Source organism: Lithobates pipiens, unplaced genomic scaffold (assembly GCF_037356315.1).
Source record: "Lithobates pipiens isolate NorthernLeopardFrog02 unplaced genomic scaffold, aLitPip1_a1.2 Scaffold_25, whole genome shotgun sequence".
NCBI classification, from domain to species: Eukaryota; Metazoa; Chordata; class Amphibia; order Anura; family Ranidae; genus Lithobates; species Lithobates pipiens.
In genome coordinates, this window is record NW_027507787.1 from 86,913,214 (window position 1) to 86,926,604 (window position 13,391).

A 13,391-nucleotide genomic window follows, 5' to 3' on the forward strand; every position below is an offset into this window, starting at 1 on the left:
CCCCTCTTAACCCTGCCCCAGGCTGACCCTCTACAATAATATATATATATATATATATATATATATATATATATATATATATATATATATATATATATATATATATATATATATATATATTTTTTTTACAGGTTCATGGGTTTATTTATGTGTAGACATGTGCATTTTCATATATATTTTTACATATATACATATAATGAAGGTTTTTTTTTTAATTTATTGGTAAATTATTGATATGTTATTTACATTGTTTATGTTCATTATCTGCGGTTTCATATGGTAATCTGTTCTGTAGTCACATTTGCATATGAGTGAAAGTATATACATATATTCACATTTTCATTATATATTTATTTGTTCAGTTTTTATACTGATTTCATCTACTTATGCTTAAGTCTGAACACATTTTTCACACATCCTAGCACTTCATGTCATAATGTCTCAATTTTTTACTTTCCTTTTTGGTTTGCACATTTTTGCATTTGTATTTATTTTTCATATATTTCTTCTCTTTATCCCTGCACTTTAATTTCCTATTCAATCACATCTGGTTATGATAAATGATCATCCAGTGATAGATGACCAATTACTACTACTAATAATGCTTCTTCACACTATCATTATTTATATATATTTTTTCACATTTTGCACTTACTGAATAGTACACCTTTTCCTTAATTATTGTATCACATGGGTTTAATTAGAGATAGTACTTAATTGATTTCCTGTCTTGTGATTGCCAGCTAGTGCGAAACGTCAGCCCTTTTGTCTGCTGTGTTCTTTGCTTTTTGATGTGATTTTTTAAAATAAAGAAAGGCCATTGCGGCAGTCCAGAGTCTACTTTCATTTATTGCAGGGGAATCTGTCTGCCGCACCCCCGAGCTCAACACTCAGGATCCTGCTCAGGATGCCAAAATGCAGCAAAGATAGTGCACACTGGACAGGGATGTGCACTCTCCAGTCTCCCTCATGGCAAGAGGACGATATGTCTTGTACAGCCTGGGAAAATGCAGCTCTTTCCTCTCCCCCCAGCATGACATGTGAAGGACCTAACCCACAGTCACTTCTCCCACCCGTTAACCATAATATCTAACCCTCTCCAAATCCCCTCACAAATGACAAGATTTTGGATTAAATGGCCTTGATGGCCTTTTATTAACAATTACTTTGAGATTAAATAAACAACATTTAAAATAACTCATAACCAACTTTTTGTACTTTTGGGGTCTTTGAGGGGAACCCCACCCCACTGGTCACTGCGACAAACTTCTTTTTACTTTAGGCCTCCAGTCGCAAATCCCCGGACCTGGAGACGGTACTCAACTTTCGCAGTGACCCACCTTTTACCCCTTCCAGGTTAACCCCTTGTTAACCAGAGGGTACCTGATAACCCCATCCACAGATGGGTACCAACCATGTTATCCCCATACCACAGATGGGTACCAACCATGTTATCCCCATACCACAGATGGGTACCAACATGTTAAACCCCATACCACAGATGGGTACCAACCATGTTAACCCCATACCACAGATGGGTACCAAGCATGTTAACCCCATACCACAGATGGGTACCAAGCATGTTAACCCCATACCACAGATGGGTACCAACCATGCTAACCCCATCCCACAGATGGGTACCAACCATGTTAACCCCCATACCACGGATAGGTACCAACCATGTTATATATGCATATAACATCCATATTCTCCTCCTTCAAAGATCCAACCACTGCCATGGGCTGTCCGTACAGCCCCTATTATAATCAACGATACTCGGAAGGGTGGGTGGGAATCTTTTCCTCCGCCGCTCACTACTGACGTCACTCTCCTTCCTGCCTAATAGTTTTTCTAGCCCGAGCGCCTCCCCTGCTCCGGCCACTCCCCTTTTCTTAAAGGAGACAAATTATTTTTTCCTAACAAGCATGACTGTGCTGTCCACACCTGTCATGCCGTCCCTACGCTTATCCTTTTCTCTCCTTCTGCTCCGGGACTCTCTTGACATGTGAAGGACCTAACCCACAGTCACTTCCTCCACCCGTTAACCATAATATCTAACCCTCTCCAAATCCCCTCACAAATGACATGACAAGATTTTGGATTAAATGGCCTTGATGGCCTTTTATTAACAATTACTTTGAGATTAAATAAACAACATTTAAAATAACTCATAACCAACTTTTTGTACTTTTGGGGTCTTTGAGGGGAACCCCACCCCACTGGTCACTGCAACAAACTTCTTTTTACTTTAGGCCTCCAGTCGCAAATCCCCGGACCCGGAGACGGTACTCAACTTTCGCAGTGACCCACCTTTTACCCCTTCCAGGTTAACCCCTTGTTAACCAGAAGGTACCTGATAACCCCATCCACAGATGGGTACCAACCATGTTATCCCCATACCACAGATGGGTACCAACCATGTTAACCCCATACCACAGATGGGTACCAAGCATGTTAACCCCATACCACAGATGGGTACCAACCATGCTAACCCCATCCCACAGATGGGTACCAACCATGTTAACCCCCATACCACGGATGGGTACCAACCATGTTATATATGCATATAGCATCGATATTCTCCTCCTTCAAAGATCCAACCACTGCCACAGCACGAAAGGGGTAAAACCTTACCCTTGCGTGCACCGCCACACCCTCCTCGCTCTATGTATGCCTTCCACAAACCCAGAGCCCAAAGACTGGTTCCCACTTAGTTGAAGCGCACCCCCATCGTTCCCAAGATACCCCCAAGTATCCACCTCCAACTCACCATGACGTACAACCATACCCCCGTTCCTGCTCACAAGCCTACTCACTTCCATGTTCTTACCCCCCAGAGTCCTATAAACCTTTTCCGCAGGCCAAGATGACTGCCCACCATATCTGACCAAGCCATGACCACGCTGGCTGAGCTGCCCCATTGCGCACCCATTAGCCGAACATTTGATCCCCTGGCCCACCCCAGTAAACCTATGAGTGACCCAGGATCAACACTGGCCAACTTCCCCAATGCAAACAAGAAAATGACAACCAAAATCAGTAAGTTCCCCCTCCCGTAATGCTAAGATAAAGGCCCGAAAGCCGCATCCTTAGACCCAAATCTGCAACGAATATGGGCGAATATAAAAACTCAAATCCATCCGAGTCCCACCTGTCCATGCACTTATTTGTAACATAACTTGGGGCTGGGCCTGGCAGCCCCTGTGACCACCCCAATTCAGAACGACTGGGAGGCATAACTTTGTGGCTCATAGCCACCGCTGTCAACCAGTTGTGAAACCCAGCTATGAAAAATGTTCCGTAAACAATGTGCTCCTCTTACCGGCCACCTATGCGTGACTCCTGAATCCGGGACCCCTCCCGACGCCAGTCCGTAGCGGTCTGATCAGTTCTACCGCCTTACTCACCTTCTGACGGAATCCCGAAAATAACCTACAAACCCACACCATCTGCCCTACTTTATGACCATTAAGAAGGGCTGTCTATCTCGCGTATCTGTAATGTCCCCCACGAGAGCCGGCGAGAAGGCCGTGCGGAACAGGGCACGTTCATGCTCTGAGTTACAACTGTCGCTCAGCCACTAAAATGGGCTGTGTAGCATGTCAACGGAAAACCAGGCGCCTCGTAGTTTGAAAGAAACTCCAAGTCCGCCAATACCGATCGATGGCGGCAGCCTAAATACCTCCCTCCAATCCCCTGATAATAAAACAGTGACCCGCATGGGTTACCTCTCGACCCTCGGAGGCGGTGCCAACCCTGTACCGAAATGCTGCACATTCCTGCCTCACCTTGAAGTAGCCCCCCACAAATTGTCCTATTAACGGATCATTGAATCCCCCCATGCCGTGATCCACAAGGCAATGTCCCACCCAAGTCATGACCGGTGTTGTTCCGCATCTGGTGCCAACCCCCGGCAACCGACCAGTTGAAAACTAGACCACGCATTCACCACGGTGATACCCAACCTTGGTACATATACTGCATAAAGAAAGCATTCCCTTGGAAACAGCCCAACACCCAATGTCTCACCCCACCGGGCCCTGGCATAGACTTTGCCGACAAGCGGATGCCACCCGGACCCCCCCCCCCCCCCAGGTTGTCACAACAGAGACACACCTTTAGGTACGGAAGGATTCCCACCACATTTACCTCGCTACCACAGTCTGAAACCATTCCAGATGAACCCAGTTCCGCAAGAACCAAGCCCCCCCCCCCCCCAGCTGGGGGGCAAGGGCAGCGCTGCCTTTTCCCGAAAAACAGGCCCCCCTAGCCCACGGGGCCCACAGCCTACGTGACAATCCCCCTAGAATATACCGATGGGCCCAGACCTCATTAGAGTATGCCCATAAAACGACTCCAGGATGTCCTGCCACCCCCGCAAGTCCCCCCTGGGCTCACTGTTGAGACTTCTGAAATCCTTAGGGACCTCGACTAACTCAGATTCTGCCGCCAGCCGGTGGCAAAAACCTGCCCATGGAAATTCAAGCAAGCAAATTCTCATGTATATGTTTATTTATTTATGTGTCTAACCCACAACGTTTGTAGCTGATGAACAATAACTCTCGCCTAGCAATGGTCCACGACGTCAGCCTTGAACTTTCTCCGCTTGTCCCTCGATAATCGCATTCCCTTCCCATTGAATCCACTTCCATGCCGCGAAAAAAACGTGGCAGACGTGAGGCCCTCCGTCTTACCCATTGTTAGCGGGACCCCGAAATGTTCCGCTATATGTCGCACGGTCCCCAACGGGACGGCGCAAATGGTGTCACCTGGTTGGCAAATGCATCTGAAGTCCACCAGATATTGAATGACCGAGTTGATCGCAGTGATATCCCGCACCACCCATTCCCAAAAAACGGAACTGAACGTTGTGAAGAAAAAACGCATGGGAAGGAGCATCGCATGGGAGACAATGATCCACAAAGCATACCACCTGCCACGTACAGTCTGGCAGAAGGAAACTGTCTGGATGAACTGGCAAAAGCCGGAAAGCTGATTCACTATCAGCGTCCGACCACCGTGACCCCCACCCATCGCCGGCCCGTGATACCGCTGCACCCCAACAAGTACCTGAAAACCTCATGCTCCTCCTGAGCCGTCAAAGCCTTAATCAACCCACACTCTGGATGGGAAAGGTGGTGAATCCCTCCCAAAATATTGGGCTCTTTTCCGGGAACCACAAGTAATGGATAAACCAACCGGTCAGTAACCGGAACCGGCCTTAAGAAGGGAGGGGGCGCGTGGTATTGTGACCGCTCGCGAAACCCGATTCCAACACCTGAGCCGATTACCGTCCGGGTACTGCTGGGAAAAAGGAAGCGTCCAAACCATCCACCGTCGTCGTCCCTCCACATCCGAACCACCTTCCAGCGCCCGGGAACCCTCTGCGGCCAGCACACGTACCTAAAGCAACAGCTCGCCCAGAATTTACTTGTTCGTGGTCGGTTGTCCCAAGGCTGCGGGACCTCAGTCCCCTGCCTGAAACCGATTAGTAGCCCGCTCCGCTGTCATAAGCTGCATGTACTGGCAACTATCCGAGTGATCCCATCGCAGTGTCTGTCAGACATCCAATCGTTATCAAAAATTAATTGTCCCGCAGCCCAGCCCTACCGCCATACGTCTGACGCTACAGGCAGGTATCAGAACCGCATCGAGCCGTGTTAGGGGGCCTCCTTCTCGCCCCCCCCCCACTTGCCTGGATGGCGAACGCCTGCAACCCAGCGTGAAGAAGGGGGTGGGTAGAAGAAATCAGCAGATCTCTGTGATAGTCGCACCCAGGTTGAATCTCCCTATCGGCAATAATGAGAAGATCTCCACCCATTCCCCTTTCCACATTTCCCGTTACCTCGGTCTTTAGATGGTCATCCCCTCTGGTATCCCCCCCGAAGCCAGCTGTGTAGCCGCCGTGGCACGCTCCTTACGTATGTATGCGGTGCCTGGGATGTTGTGCGCGGGGCCTATCACCGCCTGCCCCCTAACAAACTACTCACCACCGGGGGGCCCTGCTGTCCACCCCGAACTACCACTAGTTATAGAAAGAGAAAACAGAAAAGGAAGAATTGCATTCACCGGGCTGTCCAGGACTGGGCCCACCAGCCGCCACTCTGGAATCCACCGCTGCCGAATGTCCCCGGTCCTCGTCCCTCTCCGACCCGGACGGTTCTCCCTCCAATCAGTTGCTGTCCTTCTCCGTCCGAACGGCCACTGGCTGCACCCCCCAGAGGGTCCTGCTCAGGTTGCTGGGGTCCGGTGATGTCGCTCCCATCCTGCTCACCGTCCTGTCGCACCGACCCGCTTGGTGCCCGCATAGCTGGGCTCCCGGTCTCAGCAACAGCAGTGCGAACTCAGACCACGCTCCCCACCAACGCCGCTCTCCTCCTGTCCTCCCTCAGGTCGCGTCGGACAGCGGGCCTACCCTGCCGCCTGACCCACCACCCGTGTCGCTGTTCAGACCTGCTCCGTCAAAACCGGCCGCGTGCACCAGGCCTCTGCGACGAGTAATGGGGATTGGGGGGGAGGGGGAACGGAACGGAGCCATGAGTCGTGTTGGGCTCCCCCCCCACACTCTTGCAACTGCAAGCGTCTCTCACCCCCACCCCCCCCGTCTCTCACCCCGGGGCTTCTGTTCGCCGTGGGGGAGAGGGGGAAAGGTGTGATGCTCTCTCTCACGTTCCCATCTAGCTGCACTCGCTGGCACCGAGCCCTGGTGAGGTGGCAGGCTGAAGTGCTCCTGCTGTAGTGACCGCCGCGCACGTGGAGTCCCTGCTGGCCACAGAGCCCCATTGAAGTATCTGGCTGAGGTGCTCCGGCTGCAGAGCCCGCCGAGCACGTGGAGTCACAGGTCCCCCCCCGTCTGCCATTCGTCCCATCCTCCGCACACCGGCCCTCCCGCCCGTGCTTGCAGCCGTGACATACCTCTGTGCCACCGCTGCAGCCGCTTGTAGCTGTGCCTCCGCAGCCAACACAGCCGTCCATGGAACGAGGAGGAAGAGCGGTGAGGGTGTGTGGAATCTTTTCCTCCACCGCTCACTACTGACGTCACTCTCCTTCCTGACTAATAGTTTTTCTAGCCCGAGTGCCTCCCCTGCTCCAGCCACTCCCCTTTTCTTAAAGGAGACAAATTATTTTTTCCTAACAAGCATGACTGTGCTGTCCACACCTGTCATGCCGTCCCTACGCTTATCCTTTTCTCTCCTTCTGCTTCCGGGACTCTCTATATCCTTTCCTGGAAATGTAATTATTATGCAGTAGAGTCTCTCCTAAGGACTACAGTCCTCACAGTGCACTGCTGTCTGAATTAGTCTATTGAACGCTTCCTGCTCAGCAAAGCCCTCCTTTTGTTCAAATAGCTGTTAACCAGTTCAGCTACAGAGAGGAGAAGCAGGCAATGTTTCTCTCATGCCGCGTACACACGATCAGACTATATGGTGGACCAGAGTCCGCCGGACAATCCGCCCGTGTGTGTGCTCCGGACTCGGCAGTCCGGCGGACAATCCGACCGTGTGTGTGCTAGTCCGCCGGACTTTTGAAATGAATGGACTTGCCCGCACACTGAGAAAAGTCCGTTCATTTTGAACGCAGCTCCAGGTAGCCGGGACTAGCGCAGGAAGTCAATGTTGCGCCTTCATCAGCGAGTTGACACGTCGCTGGCCCCGTCACCTGGTATGGACTTAAAAGTGAAGCCCTACACCCACATGGTTCATATCAGACCCTTATCCGAGCACGCAGCCCGGCCAGTCAGGAAAGGGGGTGGGGATAAGCAAGCCCCCCCCCCCCCGAGCCGTACCAGGCCACGTGCCCTCAACATGGGGGGGTGCTTTGGGTAAGACCTTCTCCTCACCAGTGCCAGTCTTTCTCCAGATTGAATGATGCTGGGCATCATTTATCTACTTATCTGTAACCCAGGACATCAAGGACCTGCCCCTAGAGGTGCTTTATCAAACCACCCAAGATACACAGATTAAAGAAATAAGCACCATAAATTACAGGAGGGACATTCTCTGCAGCATTCTGGACCTCTGCATGGAGGACCCATGATGTCATGTAATCAGACTGAGGACCATGGAGAGGGCCCAGTGCTGTAATTGTAGGGAGGGGGCCTAACTTGATATTGGACCTTAAAGAGGCAATAAACCGCATAAAAAAATAGACAGTTTAAGTCATTTGCTAGTATGCAGCACATACTAGCACGTTATGACAGACTTACCTGAAAATGAAGCCCTCCAGTGGCACGCTGTAACTGCTGAAGATGCTTTTATTTTCATCTGGTCTTCTTCCCAGGTTCACAGGCTTTAGTGATATGAATGGTTGAACTGGCGATGACATAACTCTTGCCCATGTGCTCTGGAGTCACTGTTAACAGATTTGCCATTCCTTGCAAATGCATGCGCAGATGACGGCACCAGCTGCATCTAAAGTAAAAAAAGGTGCACATTTCGGTGATATTTACTGTACCTATAGGTAAGCCTTATTATAGGCTTACCTATAGGTAAAAATCATACCTGGAAGTTTAAGTGCTTTACTGTATAGGCAAAACATAGGTTTTCTTCAAGTTTGCAGTAATGGGTTTGGCTTAAATCTTAAGAGCTCTGGCTCAAATTTTGCATCAGTGCCCAGGCACGTCGAGTTAATGGGTGAGATGGGGAAAGGTGATACCTTCAGGTGGGAGATCTGATTGATGAAGGGGGTTAATGCTGTCCTTACTGATACCTTCAATTTCTCTTTGTAGGTCAAGACTTTTCTTTCTTTGAATTTAGTGTCATTGGCTATCAGTTGTGTTGGGTTGGCACTCAGCATCCTCGACCTGCAGGACCTGCAGGACCCGAAGAATCTTCAGAATCTGCAGAACCTTGAATGTTCTTATTTCCAATCCATGTGCAAACAGGAATTTGTAAGTTATTGTTACATATATAGTACACCCCCTAAGGAGCCACAAGTATACTGGGATCCTCCACCCTGCACAGCCAGGCTCACCAAATTTCCACAGAGACAGAGAACAGTCCGTGATTTATTTATTTTTTTGTTAAGGCATATCAACTTGGATCGGAATGGGAGATTATGGGATGCCCACTTGACTTCAACAACAACTTTAGGGGCAACTCTTCCTAAAAACAGTCTCTATATACATCTCCTCTTATTTATTCAGCACTCACTTGTTTACAGAATTCATCTGGAACACTGTGAATTATCCAACAGTTACTCAGTCAGATGAAGCAAAAGCCAATTACAGGCAGGAACCCGAGGCCCCTTAGTTGTGTAGCAAAAGTTCAGTGTCTAGCATAGATTCCTCTTCTGACTACTGGTCCCAGCAACACCTCCTCAGGCACTGCCAACCTGCCTAGCTGCAGCTCCCCCTTTCACTAGCCCTCCAGGCTAACTTCCCTCCACAGTCCTTCACCCTGACACTCACCAGCTGTCAGAAACCATGAAAGCAGGCCGAGACAGAAGTACAGTTAACATACAGATACAGATACAAATCTTTTGTTTTCTTGTTTGTTGTTGTTTGGTTTTTGGTTCTTTCCTTTTCCTTCGTTTATTGGAACTATTTGTCAATCTCAGGAATTAATCTACAGTAGGAATTTTGTTGTTTTTTGGGACATCTGAGTAGCTTGTAAATAAAAAATCGCAGAATAGCAGTTTTTTGGGGTTATACCTCCTTTTATTATATATATATTCTTTAGGATGAATACATGATATATTCGGGATTATATATTTATATACATACATGTAAGGAGTTTTATTTGTAGGTAGCGCCAATTACCCCGGTTACCATATTGTTCTAGAAGTACAGTTAAACCACACTGTAAAAAGAACAAACTTAGTCAAAACATAGACAAAGTTCAGTAACCGGAACGAATAGTCAGCCAAGCCAGAAATCAGGAATCACTGTAGTGGAACAGCAAGCAGGATCAGGAGCCAGAAGGGATTTCAGTAAAGCAAGTCTTGAACAGGATCACAGGAGATAGTTTCTGTGATGTGACCAAGGCGAAGGCAGAGCTCCTCTGGATTGGACATCTTAACCACTTAAGGACCGCCGCATGCCAATGTACTTCATCAGAATGGCATGTACGTGCTTGCCTTCCAGCGGGTGGGGGGTCCGATCGGACCCCCTCCCGCTGGATGCAGCAGTCCATTTTGCTTCAGGAGCGATCCGGGATGAGGGGATGGGCGTTGGTTTCTGGCCATCCCCTCTCGATCGCTCCTGGCGAATGAGAAGCTTCCCCCGCTGTGTATAGTAAACACAGGCAGGGAGGAAGTGATGTCATTCTCCTCGGGGCTGTCTTTTTGACCGGCCTACGAGGAGAAGAGTGAAAGTAAGTGTGCACCAACACTACACTGACATGTAGGCACACATAGGCACACAACCCCCCCCCCCCCGATCACCCCCCCGATCCCCCCGCCCCCCTCCCAGTCACAGTGTCACTGATTGCAATGATCATTTATTTTCTGATAACTGCATTCAGTGTCAGTTGTAAAAGTAAAAACTGTCAGGGCAGTTATTGTTAGGTCCAGGGTAGCCCCCTACCCCCCAATAAATGTTTAACCCCCTGATTGCCCCTAGAGTTAACCCTTTCACCCCTTTTTTCTAGTGTCACTAAGCGATCATTTTTCTGATCGCTGCATTAGTGTCACTGGTGTCGCTAGGTAGCTAGTTATATTTTTAGGTTCACCGCCAGGTTTTTATAGCACTAGGTACCCCGATATACTACCCAATAATGGTTTTAACCCCCTGATTGCCCCTAGTTAACCCTTTCACCCCCTTTTGCCAGTATCACTAAGCAATCATTTTTCTGATCGCTGCATTAGTGTCACTGATGCCGCTAAGTAGCTAGTTATTTTTTTAGGTTCACCGCCAGGTTTTTATAGCGCTAGGTACCCCGATATACTACCCAATAACGGTTTTAACCCCCTGATTGCCCCTAGTTAACCCTTTCACCCCCTTTTGCCAGTGTCACTAAGCGATCCTTTTTCTGATCGTTGCATTAGTGTCACTGGTGCCGCTAAGTAGCTAGTTATTTTTTTAGGTTCACCGCCAGTTTTTTATAGCGCTAGGTACCCCGATATGCTACCCAATAATGGTTTTAACCCCCTGATTGCCCCTAGTTAACCCTTTCACCCCCTTTTGCCAGTGTCACTAAGCGATCATTTTTCTGATCGCTGCATTAGTGTCACTGGTGCCGCTAAGTAGCTAGTTATTTTTTTTAAGTTCACCGCCAGGTTTTTATAGCGCTACAGTGGTGTGAAAAAGTGTTTGCCCCCTTCCTCATTTCCTGTTCCTTTGCATGTTTGTCACACTTAAGTGTTTCGGAACATCAAACCAATTTAAACAATAGTCAAGGACAACACAAGTAAACACAAAATGCAATTTGTAAATGAAGGTGTTTATTATTAAAGGTGAAAAAAAATCCAAACCATCATGGCCCTGTGTGAAAAAGTGATTGCCCACTAAACCTAATAACTGGTTGGGCCACCCTTAGCAGCAACAACTGCAACCAAGCGTTTGCGATAACGTGCAATGAGGCTTTTACAGCGTCCTGGAGGAATTTTGGCCCACTCATCTTTGCAGAATTGTCCTAATTCAGTTACATTAGAGGGTTTTCGAGCATGAACGGCTTTTTTAAGGTCATACCACAACATCTCAATAGGATTCAGGTCAGGACTTTGGCTAGGCCACTCCAAAGTCTTCATTTTGTTTTTCTTCAGCCATTCGGTGGTGGACTTGCTGGTGTGTTTAGGATCATTGTCCTGCTGCAGAACCCAAGTTCGTTTCAGCTTGAGTACACGAACAGATGGTCGGACATTCTCCTTCAGGATCTCTTGGTAGACAGCAGAATTCATAGTTCCTTTTATCACGGCAAGTCTTCCAGGTCCTGAAGCAGCAAAACAGCCCCAGACCATCACACTACCACCACCATATTTTACTGTTGGTATAATGTTCTTTTTATGAAATGCAGTGTTCCTTCTACGCCAGATATACTTGGACACACACCTTCCAAAGAGTTCCACTTTTGTCTCATCGGTCCACAGAATGTTGTCCCAAAAGTCTTGGGGATCATCAAGATGTGTTGTGGAGAAATTGAGACGAGCTTTGATGTTCTTTTTGCTCAGCAGTGGTTTTCTCCTTGGAACTCTGCCATGCAGGCCATTTTTGCCCAGTCTTTTCCTGATGGTGGAGGCATGAACGCTGACCTTAACTGAGGCAAGTGAGGCCTGCAGTTCCTTGGACGTTGTTGTGGGGTCTTTTGTGACCTCTTGGATGAGTCGTCGCTGCGCTCTTGGGGTCATTTTGGGCGGCCGGCCACTCCTGGGAAGGTTCACCACTGTTCCATGTCTTCGTCATTTGTGGATAATGGCTCTCACTGTGGTTCGCTGGATTCCCAAAGCTTTGGAAATGGCTTTATAACCCTTTCCAGACTGATAGATCTCAATTACTTTCTTTCTCAATTGTTCCTGAATTTCTTTGGGTCTCGGCATGATGTGTAGCTTTTAAGGATCTTCTGGTGGACCTTACTGTGTCAAGCAGCTCCTATTTAAGTGATGCCTTGATTGTGAACAGGTGTGGCAATAATCAGGCCTGGGTGTGGCTAGAGAAATTGAACTCAGGTGTGGACAACCACAGTTATAGTATGTTTTAACAAGGGGGGCAATCACTTTTTCACACAGGGCCATGATGGTTTGGATTTTTTTTCACCTTTAATAATAAACACCTTAATTTACAAATTGCATTTTGTGTTTACTTGTGTTGTCCTTGACTATTGTTTAAATTGGTTTGATGTTCCAAAACACTTAAGTGTGACAAACATGCAAAGGAACAGGAAATGAGGAAGGGGGCAAACACTTTTTCACACCACTGTAGGTACCCCCATATACTACCCAATAATGGTTTTAACTCCCCGATTGCCCCTAGTTAACCCTTTCACCAGCGATCACCGTACAAGTGCCACTGGTGACGCTGGTTAGCCAGTTAGTTATTTAGGTTCCCCATCAGGTTTTTATATAGCGCCAGGGACCCCCATTCACTACCTAATTAAGATTTTAACCCCCTGATTGCCCCTAGTTAACCCTTTCACCAGTGATCACTGTATAAGTGTTACGGGTGACTTTGGTTAGTTTGCTTTTTATAGCATCAGGGCACCCACTATTTATTACCCAATAAAGGTTTAACCCCCTGATCACCCGGCGGGTGATATCAATTAGGTTTTAGGGTCAGGGTCTGCGTCGCCCCAGGCAGCGCTAGGTTAGTGCCAGTACCGCTAACACCCACGCGTAAAGCATACACCTCCCGTAGTGGTATAGAATCTGAACAGATCAATATCTGATCTGATCAGATCTATACTAGCGTCCCCAGCAGTTTAGGGTTCCAAAAAAACGCATTGTTAGTGGGATCAGCC

The 13,391-nt window shown here is 48.2% G+C and overlaps 1 protein-coding gene across 5 annotated transcripts in view; it reads left to right on the top strand.

The window, feature by feature from the left end:
• Positions 1–13,391, top strand: part of LOC143930362 (uncharacterized) — a 204,556-nt gene that overhangs the window by 179,523 nt on the left and 11,642 nt on the right. For all 5 annotated transcript variants that reach the window (XM_077454632.1, XM_077454628.1, XM_077454630.1 and 2 more), the window contains one exon: positions 8,729–8,890. In XM_077454632.1, coding sequence (XP_077310758.1) covers positions 8,729–8,890 — 162 coding nt within the window. The remainder of the gene's footprint in view (positions 1–8,728; positions 8,891–13,391) is intronic.